Source organism: Choloepus didactylus, chromosome 19 (genome assembly GCF_015220235.1).
Source record: "Choloepus didactylus isolate mChoDid1 chromosome 19, mChoDid1.pri, whole genome shotgun sequence".
NCBI classification, from domain to species: domain Eukaryota; kingdom Metazoa; phylum Chordata; class Mammalia; order Pilosa; family Megalonychidae; genus Choloepus; species Choloepus didactylus.
The window spans coordinates 15,900,342-15,922,853 of NC_051325.1; the positions used below are offsets into that span (position 1 = coordinate 15,900,342).

The 22,512-nt window shown below is 40.8% G+C and overlaps 2 protein-coding genes across 10 annotated transcripts in view; one reads left to right on the forward strand and one right to left on the reverse strand.

The window, feature by feature from the left end:
• The window catches only part of DZANK1 (double zinc ribbon and ankyrin repeat domains 1), a 90,591-nt gene extending 80,912 nt beyond the window's left edge, over positions 1–9,679 (forward strand). For 2 of the 6 annotated variants that reach the window (XM_037811220.1, XM_037811212.1), the window contains exons 23-24: positions 7,426–7,591; positions 8,775–9,679. Coding sequence is in view for 2 of the 6 variants with exons in the window: in XM_037811218.1 (XP_037667146.1) it covers positions 7,426–7,441 (16 nt within the window). In the remaining 4 variants the exon portion in view is untranslated. Of the gene's footprint in view, positions 1–3,237; positions 5,855–7,425; positions 7,592–8,774 lie in introns of those variants that run through there. The other 4 variants (XM_037811215.1, XM_037811217.1, XM_037811218.1 and 1 more) reach the window with 4 other exon arrangements.
• Positions 3,270–22,512, reverse strand: part of ZNF133 (zinc finger protein 133) — a 40,823-nt gene continuing 21,580 nt past the window's right edge. For 2 of the 4 annotated variants that reach the window (XM_037811221.1, XM_037811222.1), the window contains exons 3-6: positions 16,773–16,836; positions 14,833–14,959; positions 14,319–14,414; positions 3,270–5,196 (exon numbers count right to left, since the gene is read on the reverse strand). In XM_037811221.1, coding sequence (XP_037667149.1) covers positions 3,449–5,196; positions 14,319–14,414; positions 14,833–14,959; positions 16,773–16,805 — 2,004 coding nt within the window. In that variant the 5' untranslated portion in view covers positions 16,806–16,836 and the 3' untranslated portion in view covers positions 3,270–3,448. Of the gene's footprint in view, positions 5,197–5,567; positions 5,681–14,318; positions 14,415–14,832; positions 14,960–16,772; positions 16,837–22,512 lie in introns of those variants that run through there. The other 2 variants (XM_037811223.1, XM_037811224.1) reach the window with 2 other exon arrangements.

Sequence of the window (22,512 nt, forward strand, 5' to 3'; positions counted from 1 at the left end):
GTGGAACTGTAACCCATAACAGTTTTTGAAATTACCTATATAACTGTTTGTTGAGCTGTACATCAAAAGTTAACAGCTTCTTATATGTGTATTTTACAGTGATGGAAATAGCATGACATTCTTTGAAATTTGCCAACTACTTGTTGAATCATATTTTGAAAGTTTTCACTGTTACTTATATATGTTAAAGTTCATTAAAAATTTTTGAAATTACTCATTACTGCAATGAAAAACTTATATAAATCACTTTGCACACAAGCATGTATAACTATTGGAAAAATTCCATTAAGTGAGATTAGAGCTCAAGGGAAATAGAAATTCTTAATTTTGGTAGATACTATCTAAGTGTCTGCCATTAGACTTGTACCAATTTATATTTCCAAGAGTAATGTATGAGAGTGCCTGTTTCCAGTCTACAACCAGAGTGGGTTTTCAAGTAGTATAATTTTTGCCATTCTAACAGGTGTATGTGATACCTCGTTGTGGCGTTCATTTGTATTTTTAATGATGTTACGGATATTTTCAAATGCAAAAGATTTCCTATACTGTGATCTGTCTGTATTTATATTTTGAGTATTTTATGTTGCACTGCTGATTTTTAAAACTTGGTTTCTAAAGATATTATGCAGATCCCTTTGTAATATGAACTGCAGCCCCGCACCTCCAATCTAGTTTGTCTTTTTTGGTTTAAGTATGGGTTGGTTGCCTTGCAGAATTTATTTTTGTGTAACCAAACTTAACATTTTTTTTTTTTTTGCATTTATGGCTTCAAGATTTTGACTTATAGTTAGAAAAGTCAGTCCTCTGTTATAAAGGTGTTCTGATAAAATATTGCTGCATAACAAATGACTTTAAAATTTAGGAGCTTCAAAACAATTTTATTATCATCCCTCTCAGTTCTGTAGGTTGACTGAGCTCAGCTGGGTGGTTCTAAGTTGAAGTCTCTCCTGTGGTTGCAGATGTCAGCTGGGGCTGCAGTTGTCTGAAGGTTTCACAGGACCAGACATTCAAGATGACTCACTCACACGAAGGGAGTGCAAGCAGGCCACTGGCTAGCTCAGCTGGGAGTGACAACCAGAGTGCCTCCATGCAGCCTCTCCATTTGGCTTGAGGTTTCCACAGCATGGCAGCAGGATTTGAAGAGCAGATTCTGCAAGGTTTCTTATGAACTAGCCTCAGCATTCCCATGTCACTTCTGCTACATTCACTTGATCAAGCAAGTCACTAAGGCTGGCTCAGATTCATGGGGAGGGTAACCAGACTCTACCACATGATGGTAGATTTTAGGAGGGAATTGGTGCCCACCTTGAGTGTCTGCACTCTGAACACCAAACTTCATGTCCATGCATATTAAATATACACTCAGCCCTCCTCCTAAGACCCTCCAAAGTCTTATCCTATTATAGCATCAGCTCCAAGTTCAGGATTTTGTTATCTAAATCAGGTCAGGTGTAGACAATGATTTTCTGATGTAGCTCTTCATCTGCAGACCTCTGAAAGAAGCCTGTTCAACATCCAGTGTTGATTCTGGGATAGAATAACCACAATAAATGCTTCTGTTAAAAAACGGGAAAATAGGCACACAGCAGATACTGGTTCATAGAAATTCTGAAATTTGGCTGGTCACAGGCCACCAGTACTGCTCATGGGGAATGATTCTCAATGGGTTTTGCATCTGCACTCTGAATTATCCTTCCTTTCCCAAGAGAAAGAGCCTACATTTGCAGCCTGCTTCGCTGCCTAAAGAAAGTTACAGAATTTTCTCTGTCCTTTTCAGGCCAAGTTGGTGGTGTTTCTATTAGTACAAATTTCCTAAAAACGTTGTGGGTGTCGTATGCTTCTTGTCAGAGTTCACTCCATTTTATGAACTATATCCATGAACCTCTTCCAGGCAGGCCCCACTCCAGTGGTTGAGTGTCAGGGTGCTTTGGGATGATACCCTTCAAATTCTTAGAACCATTTTGTGTAGTTGAGGGGGCCTAGGAGGCACACACTTATTCTTTCTGAAATCTTAAAAAAGGGTCTTAACCGCTGCACCCTTGACATGATCTCTACCCTAGCCACTTCTTAATTTTAGCAAAACCACTTTATACTGGAACCCAATGGAGGAAGTATGGTTAAATATCTTTAAATGTAGTTAAATACTTATCTTTAGTCCTGTGATTGGAGTTTCAAGGGGTGTGCCCGAGGGACTGAGACCACACACCGGATGGCTGACGTAGGAATTGAGTACTGAGAAGGCGCACGATTCCAAGTCCTTAACCTGGGAACTGCAGGACGGGTTGGGGGTATAGCTTAAGGGTCTTATACTTGTGTAGTTACTGAAGTGATGGGGTGGTACAGCAGGAGAGTTTTAGGCATGTTCTTGGTGGTACAACATGGGTATGACTGAGACCCAAGGCTCTGAGACTGAAGAACTGCTTGGTCACGGTTGAAGGGCCAGGCCTTGGGGACAATGTATTGTTAAGGATATGTGCTCTGAGATGGGAGGACCATTCGGAATGAAGCCTGAGGAAAAGCAATAAAGGGGGTTCGGGGATGATTCCGCACAGACAACAATGTACACTAGAGAGCTAGGAGAGAAGAGACAGGTCACAAAAGCCAAGTGTTATGGATTGACTCACGCCCCCCACAAAGACACATTCAAGTTCTAACCTCTGGTCCTGTGGACATGAACCCATTTGTAACTAGGATCCTTGAAGGTGTTATCAGTTAAGGTGAGGCCAAACTCCATCAGAGTAGCCTTAATCCACTGTGACTGGAGGGAGTTCTTATAAGCGGAGGAAATCTGTGATGGAGGCTCATGGGGAGAGGGACGGCCATGTGATGGGGGCCGAGATTTGAGTTATGGACGCTGGCAAGCCACCACCAGAGCCCTATAGACTTCAGAAAAGCATGATCCTGCCGACACCCTGCTTTTGTTTAAGCCAACTGGCCTGTGGTATTTGTTACAGCAGCCCTCCCTGGCAAACTGAGATGCCAAGGGAAGAGGGTAGTTGTAGTGGAAGTGAAATAGCAGAAGCCACATTTTCTCTAAGAAATCTGGAAGATTCCCTCCTCTCACCTGAAATCCATGTATACAGTTCCTAGAGTCCCCCCACCCCCAAAGGACCATAGCTTCCATTAAATACACAAGAGTGACTCCGTTCTTACGTCTTCTAACGAACTGAAATCTTGAGGAATACTGGACTGAAGAATTCAAGTATCCTTATCACGCCTTACTCCCTGTCTTTACAGATAAGATGAGTGAATGAGGTGCACAGCCAGGATTACAGACTTGTACAGTTTATTAGAACAAAAGGCCACAAAGCATGGAGAAGACTTAGTGTGGAGAAAAGAAACTAAGTCCAATGTCCTTTGACCCCTCAAGGAACGCATTTTTCAACTCCATTTCATCAAAGTGTAAAAAATGTGACTACTTTGTCCTCGTGAAGTGCCAACGTCACTGTCAAAGGGAGTATAAGGGGTCAGAAGACTGGCCGGAATAGTCCTCAGCATCGGGCTGGAGCAGAGGTTTGTGGTGGACACACTTCATCCTACTGTGTCTGCTGAGGTGAGCCTTCTGGCTAAAGCCTTGCCCGCACGTCCTGCACACATAGGGCTTCTCCTCCTTGTGTGTCACCTGATGTAAGATGAGGTGTGACCTCTGGATAAAGCCTTGGCCGCACTCTCTGTGCATGCAAGGCTTCTCGTCCGAGTGCAGCCGTTTGTGTGAAATTAAAGCTGACTTGTTGCTGAAGCCCAGGCCACACTGCCTGCATGTGTACGGCTTCTCCCTCGAGTGCTTCCTCTTGTGTCGGATGAGACCCGCCTGGTGGCTGAAGCCTCGCCCGCACTCCCTGCACACGTACGGCTTCTCCCCTGAGTGTGTCCTCTGGTGGGCCAGGAGGTTTGACTTCTGGCTGAACCCTCGCCCACACTCCTCACACACCATGGGCTTCTCCCCTGAGTGTGTCCTCTGGTGCCGGATGAGATTTGACTGCTGGCTGAAGCCTCGACCGCAATCCTTGCACACGATAGGCTTGTCCCCTGAGTGTATGTTCTGGTGTCTGATGAGGTGTGACTTCAGGCTGAAGCCTCGCCCACACACCCCGCACACATAGGGCTTCTCGCCGGTGTGTGTCCTCCTGTGTGAGATGAGGGTGGAGTTCTGGCTGAAGCTGTGCCCACACACCGCGCACACGTAAGGCTTCTCCTTCGAGTGTGTCCTCTGGTGATTGACGAGGGTGGTCCTCTGTCTGAAGCAGCGCCCACACTCCTTGCACGCGTAAGGCTTCTCCCCTGAGTGTGTCCTCTGGTGCGAGATGAGGTTCGACCTGTCACTGAAGCCCAGCCCACAATCACTGCACACAATGGTCTTCTCCTCTGAGTGTGTCCTCTGGTGTCGAACGACAGCAGATTTTTGGCTAAAGCCTTTCCCACACTCCCTGCACACATACGGCTTCTCCCCCGAGTGTGTCCTCTGGTGGATGATGAGGTTTGACTTCTGGCTGAAGCCTCGCCCACACTCACTGCACATATAAGGCTTTTCGCCTGAGTGTGTCCTCTCATGTATGATGAGGGTGGACTTCCTGTTAAATCCTCGCCCACACTCCCTGCACACAATCGGTTTCTCCCCTGAGTGTGCCTTCTGGTGTCTGGCAAGGCTTTTCTTTAGACTGAAGCCCTTCTCACACACCCCACACACATATGGCTTCTCCCCTGAGTGTATCCTCTGGTGACTAAGGAGGTTTGTCATCTTGCTGAAGCCTAGTCCACACTCTCCACAATTAATTGTTCCAAATCCCAAGACTTCTATCCTCTCCAACAGTTTGTCTGTTTCCTCAGGGTTCCCCCTCTGAGCTGGGCTGGACTCTGTTTCCACCCCTTTGACGCTGTTCTTAGAACTGACTGGCTGCCTTTGGGGTGGCCTGGAGAATGCTCCCAAAGTCCTTTTCTTTCTCCTTCCAAACAAGAGGCTGGCGCCTTCTCCCTCTTGACTCCCAGCTTTCTTGCTCCAGGAACTCTGCTCAGGGAGCTGCCGCTGGGGCACCTGCTCGCCGAGGCACCGATCCTCAGGCTGGGCGTGAGCTTCTGCACACAAGCATGTGAAGATCCATGGAGGGTGGCTGCACAGCACGTGCCGCATGGGGAATTTCTGTCGGGGGAAATCCGGAGGGCAGAAAGGACAGGGCTGGACCTCTGGCTTTGGTTCTGCTGCAGAGAGAAAAACCTGAGTCAGAACTGAGTTCCTGGGGCAGTCTGAGCAATTCTGCCAAAGCTGGTGGGGGACTCGATTCCCCATTCTTCAAACGCTTAGAACTTACATGCCATCCCAGCCAAGCCTTCCTTTACATGGCCGACTTTCCCATTCCATCACTACATATTACATCTGTTATTACAATCTGGAAAACTTACTCCTAAGATGCTGCACTATGTACTAGACCAAAGAATGTTCAAAGAAGCATCACAGGCAGTGTTGGCTCTGTAAACAGGAACAATATGCAACCGTTCTTTCGCCATTGCTACAATTATCGTCTAACCCATCACCACTCACACGGATAGAAACCATGTCCATGAGTACTCACTCTGAGAGTGATTAACCTTACAGCCCATGTGGCAATGTCCTTACGTCTTTCTCTACTTCTCTAGGAGGACAAAGGAATGGATCGAGAGAGCAGTCACTCAGTCTGGAGAATCCCTAGTACAGGAATCAACATAAAATATTGATTTAAAACAGCACTGACAAGAGGTCAATCTGCAGGTTATTCTTACACTTTATATAGCTATTCCTTTTTAGTTTCTAGTATATCAGAATAGTTAGAAGGAAATACCTGAATCTGTTGAACTGTAATCCTGTAGACTGGATTCTTGATGATGATTATATAACTATATAGCTTTTATTGTCGGATCGTGTGATTGTGAAAACCTGGTGACTGACACTCCCTCTGTCCAGTATGTGGGCAGATGAGTAATAAAATGACAAAAAATATACAAATAATAGGCAGGGTTTAAGGGGTATGGGATGATTTGGGTGTTCTTTTTTATTTCTTTTTAAACTTTTAAATATTTTTTCCTTTATTTTGGAGTAATGGAAATGTTTCAAAATTGACTGTGGTGATGAACGATAACTATATGATGATACTGTGAGCCACTGATCGCATACTTCAGATGGAATATATGGTATCTCACCATATCTCAATAAAATTGCATTAAAAAACAGCACTGAAATATATATCTGAATATGATTAAAAGGGGAAATGTTATATTGTGTGTGTGTGTGTATATATATATATATATATGCAACAGAATAAAAATTTTTTAAAAATCTACAGAACTACAACTACACCAACAGTGAACCCTAAGTTAAACTACGGACTTTATTAGTACATTTATAAAAATGTGCTATCATCAATTGTAACAAATGTTCCATACCAATACAAGGTGTTAGTGGTGGGGTGGTGCATGGGAAGCCTGCATTTTATGCATGATTGCTCTGTAAACCTACAACCTCTCTAATAAAGAAAAAAACATAGTTCTAAAAAAAAAAAAAAAAGTTAAAAAACCATGTATGAATACACTTGAATTAGTTTTCCCATTCATTAATAAATACTTATTAGAGAATATTTTATGCCAGAATTTCTAGGCTTTCAGCAATGGAAAACACAAAGATAATCTAGGCCCCACCAACTTAAAAGAGTCTCCATCCTGGTGCTCTTACTAATCCAAGCCCTATTAATTTTTATAATTGGTACAACCCCCCCCCCCCCAGATATCAATATAAAATCAAAAACTTTCGATTTACAGCACCTCTTGTGTAGATATATCAATAGTGAATGTATTATTTCATCACAAATGGTTGTGACCGCCAATAAATGACTATGCAATTTGAGAAATCATGGCCAGATCCTTAGGGATCTACCTCAACACTCTTTACTTGACCAACAAACTTTAAACCAACTGTGTACACAGCCACGGAATCACTCCACTCTATACCTAATGTTACTTTTCAATCCTAATTCAAATGAGCACAACTATCCTTTCCTAATTCTTACAAATCACAGACTTGTACCACTCAGCAAACGTATTAAGTGAATGTCTTCCCTTTTGTGTTCTGCTGCCTGGCCAATAAATCAGCTCAGCCTTTTTCGGTAGCTCAGGTGGTCTTTTCTTTATTCCCTGATGACAGTCTTGAGGACCCCGACCCCCGATAATACTCCATAGACCATCTCAGCAGTCCCAGGGCTGCCGAAGCACCACACTGAGCAAGTGAAGTTTCCTTGAGCCCTTTGTGCTCAGGGCTGGTTGTCTAACGGTCCCCTCAAGACTGTTTTTCTCAGCAGTGACAGAGCTCTGCCTGCTTTCACCGAGTTCTCACCAAGCTGATTCTGGTAATCTAGGTTTAGTTTCCATAACTCACAACTAATTTCATATTTCTATTTCTAGCCAGCAACTTCCTTGAGATTGGGGTCACTGTGAAGACTGGCCGAGTTTTAGATGTGATTTGTCGGTTTTTGCTTTGGGAGATCGTGGGAGAAAAGAAGCGATTTCTTGGCTTATTTTTATATACATTGGGTCACGGAGACTGGTCTGTGTATACATTACAACACAGGTAAGTAGGTCTTTCAGAAGTAGAAGGAACTCCTATGTTAAGCAGGATGACTGTGATGTTGATACAAGTAATAACCCTGTAAGAGAACCACAGCTTCTGATACGTATTCTTATAGCCCTACCTGAGAAAGACATAAAAAACCTTCCCCTCCAGGGACAGCAGGATGTAGGGTTTGCCAAGGATACGGAAGCAACACTGGCAGGAGTGGGAGAGGCTATAGGGGAACTGTCTTCTACCCGAGTGTGCATTCTAGAATTCCCAGAAAGAGGCCAGGGAAATGCTACATGCCCTGGTCTTTGTACGTTAAAAAAATGTGTATTTTTCTTAACTTGAAATAATTACACAGTGTCTAGTACTAGTGACAGTGGGTATTCCTACCTTGTTCCTAATCAGAAAGAGGATTCCTCTAATATCTTCTGCTAAATGCTCTGTATTTATTATTTAGTTTTTTTGTGTATTTTTTATTGTGAATATTTGGATAGGTCTTGGTATGGGCGTAAGTTTCGATTTCTCTTGGGTAAATACCTGGGAATGAAATTGCTAAGTTACATCAAGTGTATCTTTAACTTTATAAGACACTGCCCAACTGTTTCCTAAAGTGGCTGTATCATTTCATTCCATGTGCTCACCAACACTTGGTACCTTCCCCTTTTTAAAATTTTAGCCATTCTGGTATAAGTTGTAGTGGTATCTCACCAGGTTATTAATGTGCATTGCTCTAATGATTAATGATATTGAACATTTTTTATGTTTTGTTTTGTTTTTTTTTGCTAGGTGCATATAGTCTTTGTGAAGTTTCTATTCAAATCATTTGTCCCCTTTTAAATTAGGCGGTCTTTTTATTATTTGAATTGTAAGAGTTATCTGAACATTTTACATAGAAGTCTGTAGCTCCCTTTTTCATTTTCTTAATGGTATCTTTGAAGAGTAAAAGTTTTAATTTTGAAAAAGTCCACCTAATTTTTGTTCTTTCGATTTCTGATTGTGTATAGAAATGTGACTGATATTTGTATAACGATCTTGTATCCTTCAACCTTGCTACTCATTAGTGCTAGTAACTTTCTTATACATTTCTTAGGGTTTTCTACATAGATGAACATCCCATCTATAAATAATAAAGGCAGCTTTACATCTTCCTTTCCAATCTTTATGCCTTTTTTCTTCTTCTTCTCTTATTGCACAGCTAGGACTGCTAATACGATGCCAAAGAGAAAAAAGTGAAGGAAACATCATGGGTCAATGGAAGTCAGCCAGGGATTTGGGCAGAGTTGGGGCTAACCCTTTCTGTGGTGAACTTGCTTCTAGGATTAGCCCCCCTGCTGATTTCTGGCTGCAGCTGTGTACCCTGACACCTGACATCCATCTGGCTTCAGCTTTCTACCATCCCAGCTGCACCTTTCTTTTTGGAGTATGTACACATGAGTTTCACAGATCTGGTTCCATGAACCTCTGCTTTTCAAGAACAGATTTGTTTCTGGTCTCTGCCTGCTTTTGTGCCGGGACCCCCAGGTGCTCTCTCTGAAGAGTTTAGCAGGTGACTGGGAAGTTTAGCTCTGAGCCTAGGTCACTCTCCTGAAGGTCTCCTGCTGCCAGGACTGCCCTGACTGAATGTGCAGCTGCTTACCCAGCCCTGAACTCTGACGCCTGGAGTCGTTCTCCACGAAGGCTGTGGCTGCTCCCATCGCCATATTCTACAGCTGTAGCCATGAAGACTGGGCAGTGGCCTCAGGCCAACAGGCATCAAACTACCAGTTCTTGCCTCTTCCAAGGACAATTATTTGAAATTATATCCTCCACCTTTTGTCCATTTCCTAAGGGTTTTAAAATAGCTGTGGCTTTTACGTTTTTAAAAATTTGATCCAGTGTTTTATGGTTATCTATGGGGGTTCTTTTGACCACTTGACTCCTCCACCAAATCCAAAAGTGTATCATTTAGTTTTTAATCAGGAATGATCATTTAGTTTTAAATCAGGAATGATGGCTGAATTTTATAAAATTCTTTGGGACATCTAATGATATAATTATGTAAGTTTTATCCTTATATTTATTATAACTTACAAATCAAGAAAAAAAGGACTTCTTTTTAGTTTCTAGTGTATTAGAATAGCTAGAAGGAAATACTTGAAATTGTTGTACTGTAACCCAGCAGCCTTGATCTTTGATAATGATTGTATAACTATATAGCTTTTATCTTACGACCGTGTGATTGTAAAAAGCTTGTGACTAACACCCCCTTTATCCAGTGTATGTATGGTTAGATGAGTAATAAAATAAAGACATGCATGGAAAAAAAAAGGGTTGAGAATGCAAATAGACAACATCATAAGAAATACAAATGGCAAATAAACATTTGAAATGTTGCTTGATTTCACTAATAGTCAAAGAACTACAAAAATGGGATAGCATTTTCCCCTTATCAGACTATCAAAAATAAAAATACCAATAAAATCCATTGTTGTTAAAGGTAAAGAGACATGGAGAATAATGTACGCTACTCCTAGTAGTGTAAATTTCTTCAAGTTTATTTAGAGCAAGTTTTTAAAAATGTAGTTATAGTCTAGTTTAGAATTTTGCTTCTAGTAATTGATGCTATGGAAATATTCAAACTAATATTTTAAATTTCAGATAGTAAGATGTTCATAGTAATACTGTTTATAATTAAGGAATACTGAACATAAATGACAACAAATCCATGATTTTTACTTATGAAATTGAATAATAAAATATCATACAATGAGGTATTTCTCATGAAATAAGCTATTTGGAAAAAAGAATGGAAAGTATTATACATAATTTTAAGAGGAAAAAAAAGTAGCAACACACATGCCTATGCTGAAAAAAAGTCTAGGACGATATATATCAAACTTTTAACGATGGATACTGTTGAAGAGTCAGAGAAGGGGAGGGGCTAAACAATGGGAATTTATTAGCTTACAGTTTTGAGACTGGGAAAAAAGTCCAAATCAAGACATCATCAAGGTGATATTTTCTCCCCAAAAACTATGAGCCTTTCAGTTTAGATTTTTCAAAATCTTTTGAAATATATTTTTATATTAATATTCATAACTTTTAAAGAATCCACAGCGATTGCTAGAATTGTTAAGAAGTTAAAATGTTAAACATATTTAGAACAAATGAAGTTAATAAACAATACAGAAAAATATATTGAGCACTAATGAATTATTATAGATTTATTACCAAATGTAACATTAAAAGAAGGCCTCAGAATAAAAATGGAAAGAAAATAGTGATCAGACAAAGAAACACTGAGACTTGCTAAAACATAAAAGGAGAGAATCAGCAGCAACTGACTTTAACACTACTTAAATCATACTGCAAAGGAAATAACATACTAAGATAGATGCAGAAATAAAGGAGAAAATCTGACAGCACACAACAAAACAAGGTGCGAGAATTCTGCTTCTAGTACTGGTGGAATATTTCATATTGACCGAACTTCTCGCATGCTGAAAATTTTAACCCTGCTGTTGGCGAATGAATCTGGCAAAACTTTTTTTCAAACATGAAGGAAGAATTAAGACATTCCCAGATAAACAAAAGCTGAGGGAGTTTGTCATCACTAGACTGGCCCTACAAGAAATGCTAAAGGGAGGTCTGCAGGTTGAAAGGAAAGGACAGTGGACAACTGACTGAAGTCACATGAAGAAACAAAGATCTCTGGTAAAGGTCAAGACATGGCTAAATAGAAATCCAGTACTATTGTATTTCTGATCTGTAACTCCACTTTTGACTTCCTACAAGGTCTAAAAGGCAGAAGCATAAAATGTACTGATAAATCAATAGTTTTGGACTCATAATGTATAATTACGTAATTTGTGACAAGAACTACATAAAGGAAGGGAATCCAAGGGATACAGAAACATAGTCTATGTATGCTACTAAAGTTGTTAAGTTAGTACCAAAACAAACAAGATTGTTATATAGATTTCATATGCTAAATTTAAGCCCCATGGTAACCACAAATAAATTATCAGAGAACATGCAAACTCATAGAGACAGGAAGTCAAGTACAGGTTACCAGGGGTGGGGGGAGGGGCAATGTGGAGTTATTGCAAAATGAATATAGGGTTTCTGTTTGGGGTGAAGGGAAAGTTCTACTATTGGATGGTGGTGAGGGTACTGCAACCTTGTGAATGGGATTAATCCCAATGAATAGCAAGCTTGGGAGAGGGGTTGAGATAGGAAGATTTGTGCTGTACATATGTTTCTACAATCAAAGAACAAGAAAGAAACTAAAGAGATAATGACAATTAAATACAATATGAGATACAGGATGAGATCTAAAAATGGAGGAAAAAAGGCTCAAAAGACCATTATTGGGACATGAGAAAAAATTGGAATATAGAATGTAATCAACATTAAATTTCTTGAACTTGGTAACTGCATTTAAGGTAATTAAGCCCCATGGTAACCACAAAGAAAATATGAGAGAATATGCAAAAAAATATGCAGAGAATATTCATAAGTGAATATCCTTGTTCATAGGAAATGTACAAGGAAGTATTATGTGTTCAAGGAGTATGATTTATCTGTAACCCGTTCTCAAATGTCCACGTGACAGATAGATAAATAAATGATAGAATATGGCAAGGTGGCAAAATGTTAAAATTGACGGATCTGGGTATCTGTGGAGGAGTGGTGCAGTATGCTGGAGTGCTGTGAATGGAGTCTGTACTATTTTTGCAACTGTCCTATAAGTTTGAAATCATTTTAAAATAAAAAGTTTTAGAAAAAGGGGGCAAAGGACTTGAATAGACACTTCTCCAAATACAAACAAATGGCCCATAAGCACATGAAAAGATGCTCAGGTGCTAGCCTGTAGAGAACTGCACTAGCCATCAGGGAAATGCAAACAAACCACTTCACACCCACTAGAAAGGCTATTACTCTAAAGTGGAAAATAACAAGTGTTGGTGAGACTGCACAGGAATAAGAACACTTGTGCATTGTTGGAGAGAACGTGAAATGGTGTAGTCGCTGTGTAAAACAGTTTGGTGGTTCCTCAGAAAGTTAAACATAAAACTACCATATGACCCAGCAGTCCCACTTCTGGATATACACCCAAAAAGACTGAAAGCAGGGATTCGAACAGATATTTGCACACAAACATATACAGCACATTATTCACTATAGCCAAAAGGAGGAAGCAACCCATAAGTCAATCAACAGATGAATGGATAAACAAAATGTGGTATATATATACAATGGAATATAATTCAGCCATGAAAAAAAAATGAAGGGCTGGTACATGAACTTTTAAGACCTCCTGTTGATTAAAATAAGCCATACACAAAAGGGCAAATATTGCATGATCCCACTTATATGAAATAATAGGTTACACAAGTTCATAGAGTCAGAAATTAGAATACAGGTTACCAGGGGTGGGGGTGGGGACTGTTTAATCATTACAGAGTTTCTGGTTAGGGGGATGGAAAAGTTTTGGTAATGGATGGCGGTCATAGTAGCATAACATTGTGAATGCAATTAACACCACTGAATTGTATACTTAAAAGTGGTTAAAACGGGAGATTTTATGTCGTATGTATGCTACCACAACAAACATTTAAAAAAGAAATACCACTGAATTGTGCAACACAAAGAGTAAACCCAAAGGGAAACTATAATAATATAACTATGATAATATTGGTGCATCAGTTGTAACAAATGTACCAAACGAATGCAAAATGTTAATAATAGGAATTACTGGGGGGGAGGGGGAGGGTATGGGAACTCTATACTTTCTGCTTGATTTTTCTGGAAACCTACATCTGCTCTAAATAAATAAATAACCTTTTTAAATTCTTAAAAAAAATTCTTATATCCCTTTTTAGCTTTTAGTGTATTGGAATAGCTAGAAGGAAATACCTGAACCTGCTGAACTGCAACCCAGTAGCCTTGATTCTTGAAGATGATTGTGTAACTATATAGCTTACACGGTGTGACTATGTGATTGTGAAAAACTTGTCGCTCACACTCCCTTTATCCAGTGTATAGACAGATGAGTAGAAAAATGAGGACAAAAAGTAAATGAACAAAAGGGAGGGACGAGGATGGGCGGGTGGGATGTTTTGGGTGTTCTTTTCCACTTTTCCACTTTAACTTTTATTCTTATTCTCTTTTGTGTATGGTAACGAAAATGTTCAAAAATTGAATGTGGTGATGAATGTACAACTATATAATGGTGCTGTGAACAACCGACTATACACACTGGGGATGACTGTATGGTATGTAACTATATCTCAATAAAATTGAATTTAAAACAAAACAACAACAACAACAAAAAAACATTCTTAGCTGACAGGTGGTTTAGAATCCCATGTCATTTTCTCACCTGGCTTTTTAGCCTTCTTCCCACTGGGCTTACCTTCTTTCTCTAACTCAGCCAGTTTTTTCCCCACATTCTTGCCTGATCTTTTAAAAAAATTCACCAATAAGAGCAAGAAGTCCAAAAATGTGGAAAACTGAGTGAGACACAGAAGGTACACCCAGCAGGAAGACAGGAGGCTTCTTAGTGAAGGACGGAGGCAAGAGACGCCAGGAAAGTCCTCACCCGAGTGAGAATCAAGGCCTGGAAGGGAGGCAGGACCAGGCCATCTAAAAGCCACCCAGGTAAGGAAAACAGCTTCCACCCTGGCACCTGAGCAACGCCCCCCGCCTCCCAACGTGCTGAGCACTGTGCCCCATGTGCCCCGGGCTCCCCACGCACCTGGACAGGTGGCCGGTGGACATGTTCTCTCCTCTCGCCAGGTCTCTTTCCCTCGCTCCAGCTGGGTGATGAGTTTTGGTTTAGAAAATGGAATTCCTGTTCACAGAAAAAGAAAACAAGGTGACTGTAGGATGTGGGCTCCAGGGCCCATTCCAGAACTCAGAGCAAAACAGATGAGGAACTTCAAGGGGTGGGGGGGGGTAGGGAGTGGAAAATCTGATATAGAGAGGTCAGCAATGGAATGGGTGAGTAGGAAAAACAAACCAGGATGAGAGGGAACACACTGATCCCTCATTTAGAAGAGGATAACCTAGGAAGAGAACCTAGCCTAGGATAAAAGGTCTAGAAATGCAGAGCATCATACAACACACACACACACAGACCACCCAGTTTCAACACCACAAAATCCAGATTTTCCCTGGGGAAACGGAACAGAATGTGTTTGGTTTTGAGCCCAACGGAAAGCAAGATGATTGCCTCAGTTGTAGCCTAAAACCCCAGAAGCCATCCTTACCCAGCGAGACCAGGTTGCCGTAGTTCTCCAGCATCACCTCCCGGTACAGGGTCCTCTGAGCAGAGCTCAACAGCCTCCACTCCTCCTGGGAGAAATCCACAGCCACGTCTCTGAACGCCATGTGTGCCTGCAACACAACAGCCCTGCTCACCCAAAAGCCAGCCTTGCCCATGGCTCAGGGGAAGGGGCGAGCATACGTGAGAGAGCTAGATCCTGCCTTTGACTGGGACCCTGAAGTTCCATGCCCCTTAAACATCTCTCCCTATGCAGCTAGCAGATTTGCAAACCACATATTCAAGGTCCTGAGCGGGCCGTTTGGGGTACACATGTATAAAACAGAGTCCCTAACTTTGGGGAACCTTAAATCCAGGCAGAGAGAAGAGCAGATGACATGTAAAAACTAAACAGTAAAGCAAAGCCGACTTTCTGAGCTTTAAGAATTTAAAAGATTAAATAATCTGGACAGTGACGTTAGTGTTGAAGCATCCAAGTGACTCAAGTTCATACAGTTCAAAAATGGCATGGACTAAACTACAACTCAGTCTTTTCCAACTACATCTCATGGCTTCTTGCCCTTCTCAGGCCTCAGAGGCACAAGCAGGGAGTGGGGAAGAGCAGGGACGTGACCCAAACTGCCTGGTTTGGGGTCTGCCTCTCCTGCCAACTAGCGTGACCTTGGCTGGTTCCTTGACCTCTTGAAGCCTCAGTTTCTCATTGGTGAATGATGTGTACCAGTACAGTGAACAAGTTAATCAATGTGAAGAAACCCTGACCACTGCCTGCTGCACACTGTGGGTGCCAAGGGGGGACCTTCCCAAACTCGTGAACCCAAAATTCATTTCCACATGTTCTCACCCCCCTGCCCAGGTTTCCTCTTTTTGCCTCCTCCACCACCTGGCTGGAGGTGAAGCCTGGCTGTTGCTATCAGCCTACACGTGCAACCTGCAGCTTGCTGAGGCCTGACCTGGTCAGCCCCACCCTCTCAAGTTCCCTGCCTGAGCCCCTGGGGATTTGCTCCTCTGCCACCATCATGCCTCAGCTGCCAGACCCTGTGTTTTGCCACTAAGCCTTTGTGGTGCCTTCCCCAGGTTCTTCCTTCTTGGCAGCCCTCCCTTAGATTACCCGTGACCTGCCAGCTCCCTCTTCCCACCCTGGGTGGCCTTTGGAATGGCTTTTAAACCTCCCTGCCCCACACGACAGTCCCATCAGTCACAAGGCCCAGCCAGGCCTGACGTGCACCATCATAAATGGAAAAGCAGAAACCACCCTTCTCACAGCACTTAAGAATCGCTGGGCATTTTCTGCAATTACAGATAATACCCAGGCCCCACCCCAAACCAATTAAATTGGACTCTCTGGGGGTGGGGCCGGAAATCATTTTATTTTAACACTCCCAGGTACAGTCGAGGTTTCAAATCACTGGGTCAAGGAGTTTCAAAATGGATAAGTCCCTGGGATAGAGAGGTCAGCAAGGGTTTATGAGACAGGCCTAGGATTTGGTTTTGAAGGGCGGGCAGCAATCCAGGGAAGATGCAAGGGGCTAGGCATCCTAGGTGAAGCAGGTGAGGAGCAGGGGAGGTGGGCAAAGGAAGAGAGGAAGCCTGCGATCAGGGCAGGGAGGACCACCAGGGAAGAACAAAAGGCGCCCGGTGTAGAATACAGAGCAGGTGGGGTGCACTAGCCTGCAGAAGGCGTGAAGGCAAACAAAGGACTGTGAACGCCACCCTGCATTGTGGAATCCTGTGGTGTTCAGAGTTAACAATTTGGTGAAGGGCCGAGTCATGGGTAGAAGAGAAAGGGATGCTGAGGCAGGGCTGCGGGTAAGACGAGACACACCAGACCGGAGCTGGACGCTGCCAGGTACTGACCAGGAAGCTGGGGCAGGAGAAGTGAAGGTGCCGTCCTTTGACAGCCACGGTGGAAATGCAGGGAACACTCACCTCTCCGCTGGCTCGCTGGGACCCTGCGGTCATGTCTCCTGGTCTGATATCACAGACGGCAGCTCTGGGAAAGGAAAACAGAAATGACCGAGTGGTCAGGGGAAATAAATGCTCTCCCTTTGAGGGAAGTGGGGCCTGCTCTCCATCCCCACAGCTGGGACTGCAGCATTAGGGTTCTCTCCTAGGGCCCTGGAAAAAGACCCAGAGAGCCAGGCCTTTGTCAAGTTCTCCTGATCCCAACAAGCCATATGTAGGGGAACATTTTGGGGGCCATCAAGGAAGTGTGAGTATTAACTCAAGAGCAGATGGTGTTAGAGATGATGGTAACCCATCATTTGGAGGATTGTGAAAATGGTGTTGAGGTTGCTTTCTAAAGAAATACATATTTATTTACATATTTGTGGATGAAAATGATGTCTAGGATATGCTTTGAAAGCATCTCAGAAAAAAATAAGACAAAGAAAAATGAAACAAGATTGTCACGTGATGATGACTGTTAAAGCTGGGTGGTAGTTGATTATATTATTCTCGCTTCTTTTGAATATATTTGATAATTTTCCATTTTTTAACAAAAAGATATTTAAAAATACTTAAACACCACTAAAAACATGGGTGCAGCAAATATGACAAAGTATTAAAAAACTGTTAAATCAAGACAATGCATGGAAGGATGTTAATTATACTGGAAATTTTGATAATTTTTCATTAAAAACCTAACAGATAAACAAAAAGAAAAATCAAACAAATAAAAAGTAAAAGGTGTACAAGTTTTAATTGGGTACTAGGAAAACACTGTGGTGAGAATAAAATCAGTGAAACTGAAAGCAATCATTATGGACAAAAACTGGCCAGAAGAATGAATTATTAATTTTTAAATAATAAAGCATGATAGTTCAGGTTAAACTAATAAATATGATTTGGATGAAGTGGTCAAGGAAATGAAATAAAACTGCAAATCACCCATAAGAGAAGATAAAGAAACTTATTTTTGTGGTTCAATTCCATTATATTTAATTGCACATATAATTAGCAGGGTAATGTTGGAAAGAATCCAGAGAAGTTAGAAATATAAAGTAAAAAGTATAGTTCTCTTTCTGGACCCTGCCTTAGACCCACAGCCCTCCCCAGGGTAAGTGCTAGTGAGTACTCTTTGATTTATACCTTTGTTTATTCATTTTTATCCATATTTATGTACACGTGCAAATAATGTTATTTTCCCATAAACGGAAAACATCTGCACGGTTCTGTGACTTGTTCTCATTTAAACAAGGATGACCTTGGTTCTCACCACTGTTCTCAGAACACATAAGCATCAGTTGGACATATTCCTTATTTAGAGATACTACCCAGGCCCTACCAGAAACCCTAGGGCTATTTGCAGACTGGCACTCAGGCCTAACTCCATTCTTTTTAATACTCTCGTACTCTTTCTATGAGCAGACCGTATTTTCTTTAATGAAGTATTCCTCTATCAGTTGAGATTATACTGTTTCTTTATTACCAGCAAGGTTACAACCAACACTTTTTTGTACATGTCTGTACATTTGTATGAGTGACAAGGGTATGGAATTATTGGGTTTAATATTAAACAACCATTTACACTGCTGAACTGCCCTCCCAAAGCCATACCAATTTACAATCCCAACAATCACAAATGAGTACTGCTTCTTGCATTTTTGATATGTGACTCCACCAATTTTTAAAATTACCAATGCACTGGGTTAAAAAACAAACAAACCAGACCTCATTGTTTTCACTTGCATTCAATTCCAGAAAGCCAGAGGAAAACAAAAATGGTAAGCAAGGAAAACAGAAGAAACTATTTTTTAAAGAACAAAATCATTGAATTTTTGAAAAACCAGTAGCATTAGATTTTGATACTGGTGGAATAGCTTATATCAAACTAATCCTGCTAATAACTATAAACCCTATAAAACTATAAAAAGCAACTAGTTAAAAATTCTGCAATCAAAGTTAGTAACTGGAGAGAATATGACCCTTGAAAGAAGGCATGCACATGGGTGAGACCTGCATGTAACTGGCTTTTCACCTGCTGGCAACATACTCTAGAAAATCTATTAGACTTTAAAGAGGGGAATAAAAAAATCCTAAAGTACTCTAGGTAAAAAGTATCAGACTTTCATCAGATTTCTCAAAAACATCATTCAAAGCAAGTCAACAATGGAGCTACATTCACAAGAAACTTAAGGAAAGATACTGTGAATCAAAGATTTTATATCCAGCCAAGGGATCCTTCAAGTAATAAGGCTATCGAAAAATACTTGCAAGAGCTCGGGGTATTCGATAGCCATGAGCCCTTTATGAGGGATTTACTAGAAGACGAATATCATTTTTAACTATGACATGACAGGGGATACTTCAGCAAAGGGACTGATGGTGAGCATTTAATATACATAACTGTAGAACTAGAACTTAAAGGTCAGGAAGAGAATGGAAAAAATATATATGTCAACAGATATGCTGTATGTCTTGATAAAATAGAAATGCCACTAAAAATGGGAGGAGAAGAGAGACAGAGGAGTAGGAATTATTAATTAAAAAACACACAAAACCCTTCCACCTGAAAATAAACTAACCTTCTAATAAACAACTCTTGGTGTTTCTAATAAAAAACACAAATGAGATTACAGAATTTCTAAAAAAAAAAAAAAATTATAAAGAAAACACTATATCTGTGTGGAAAGCAGCAGGGTGAGGAAAATTTATAGTCTTCAATAAATAAGAATGAAAAAATGACAATAAATGAATTAAATTCCCAGCTCAAAGAGCTTGTAAATAAACCAAAAGAAAGCATAAGGGAGAAAATAAAGATGAAAGTAGAAATTAATGAATAGAAAAAAGGAGATCTAACAAGTCAAAATCCTAATTTCTTAAAAACAATTAACAAAATAAACACGAGCTAACTTAATCAAGGAAAAAGGGGAGAGAACAAAAACATTCAAAATAAGAAATGGCAAAGGGGAAAAGTTAACTATGCAATCACAAAGAAAGCTTTTTTTTTAATACATATAAGACTATTTTGCAGACTTGGATGCAAATAAATTTGTAAATTTAGATGAAATAAGTAACTGCTCAGGGAAATACAATTTCCAAAACTGACCCCATTAGAGAAAGAAAGCTGAAACAGACCAATTTCCCTAGAATATAGGTTGCCCAAGAACTATCCCACAAGGCACTAAGTCCAGGTGGTCAAAGAAAATTCTACCAAACCTTCAAACCAAATAGTCTCAATGCTCCAAATAATGCCCCAGAACACTGAAGATGAAGGAAAACGTCCCCATTTTTTAAAGCAAGTTTAACATTGATACCTAAACTTGATAATGACAGTTCGAAAGAACATATATACCAATATCACTTATGAATATTGAAGCAAAATTCTAAATAAAATTTTAGTGAAAACACTTCACTCTCTCTGTGGTCAGGACCAAGTGGTAAAAAGAGCAAGGTGAACAGACGTGGAGATTCACCCCGCGCACTGGGCACCACAGCTTTTTGGTCAAAAAGGAAATGCCTCACCCCACAAAAAAAAAAAAAAAAAAAAAAAAAAAAAAAAAAAAAAAATTAGTTGAAGAGACTCCAACAGCACAAAAAGAAAATACTTCACCATGACAAATGGGATTGACCCAGGTAGTGGTTTGGAGCTATGTACTCCAGAAAAACACACTCTTACACTTAACTCTATTCCTGTGGGTTTGAACTCTTGTAAATAGAACCTTCTGATGAGGTTACTTCAGGCCTGAAGGTCAGAGAGAGGGGCCAGGAGAGGCTGCCATGTGACAAAAAAGTCAAGGACCACGAGCACAGGCAGCCAGCCCCAAAACACCAGTCTTCAGGGAGAAACCATTGCCTTGATGACGCCTCAATTTTGGACTTCTCCTTGCCTCAAAACCGTAAGTCAATAAATTCCCGTGGTTTAAGCCAATCCACTGTATGACATTTGCTTTAGCCATGAGGAAACTACAACACCGAGGAATGCAAGACTGGTTCAATATTAGGAAATCAGTTACTACAATACGCTGCACTAATATACCTAAGGAAAAAAATCATGATTGCCTCCATACATGTTGGAATATTCTTTAACAAAATTCAACACCCATTCTTCACTAAAGAAAACCTCACTCGAGAAAATAGGGTTGATGGATTTTTTAAAAACCTTTAAATTTTGAACTGAATTTAGACTTACAGAGGAGTTGCAAAAATAAAAATTCCTATATATCTTTCACCCAGTTTCCCCTAAGGATAACATCTAACAAAACCACAGCACAATTTTCAAAATCAGGGAATTAAACACTGGTATAACACTATTAACTAAAGTACAGGTCTTTTCACAGTTTTTCCACTAATGTCCTTTTTCTGGCCTATGGTCCAATCTAGGTTCCCATGTTGCATTTGCTTTCCATGTATCTTTTTTTTTTTTTTTTTGCGCTCTTCCTAAGTTCCCTTTCCATGCCACTACCTGAAAACTATCTCAAGTCTCTACCCTGAGGCAATCATAGGACTCATCTTCTGTTTATCGTCTCCCCAAGAACACTGTCCTTTGTTTCCTGATACCCAGTGTCTTGAAAAATCATTGTTTGTGGATTTGTTTGTTGGTTTGTTTGTTTCAGTAGTTTCAGGTGAAATGATAAATCTGATCTTTGTTACTTCATCTTGGACAGAAGCTTTACTCTTTTTTTTTTTTTTTTTTTTAAATCATCATTTTATTGAGATATATCCACATACCACGCAGTCATACAAAACAAATTGTACTTTCGATTGTTTACAGTACCATTACATAGTTGTACATTCATCACCTAAATCAATCCCTGACACCTTCATTAGCACACACACAAAAATAACAAGAATAATAATTAGAGTGAAAAAGAGCAATTGAAGTAAAAAAGAACACTGGGTACCTTTGTCTGTTTGTTTCCTTCCCCTACTTTTCTACACATCCATCCATAAACTAGACAAAGTGGTGTTTGGTCCTTATGGCTTTCCCAATCCCATTGTCACCCCCTCATAAGCTACATTTTATACAACTGTCTTCGAGATTCATGGGTTCTGGGTTGTAGTTTGATAGTTTCAGGTATCCACCACCAGCTACCCCAATTCTTTAGAACCTAAAAAGGGTTGTCTAAAGTGTGCATAAGAGTGCCCACCAGAGTGACCTCTCGGCTCCTTTTGGAATCTCTCTGCCACTGAAGCTTATTTCATTTCCTTTCACATCCCCCTTTTGGTCAAGAAGATGTTCTCCGTCCCACGGTGCCAGGTCTACATTCCTCCCTAGGAGTCATATTCCACGTTGCCAGGGAGATTCACTTCCCTGGGTGTCTGATCCCACGTAGGGGGGAGGGCAGTGATTTCACCTTTCAAGTTGGCTTAGCCAGAGAGAGAGGGCCACATCTGAGCAACAAAGAGGCATTCAGGAGGAGACTCCTAGGCACAAATACAGGGAGGCCTAGCCTCTCCTTTGCAGCAACCGTCTTCCCAAGGGTAAAACTTATGGTAGAGAGCTCAACCCATCAAACCACCAGTCCCCTATGTCTGTGGTCATGTTAGCAACCATGGAGGTGGGGTAGGCGAATACCCCTGCATTCTCCACAGGCTCCTCAAGGGGGCACTACATCTTTTTTTTTTTTTTTTTCCCCTTGTTTGTCTTTTTTCTTTTTTCTTTTTTTTTTTTTTTAACTTTCCCTTCTTTTTTCAAATCACCTGTATGAAAAAAAAAGTTAAAAAG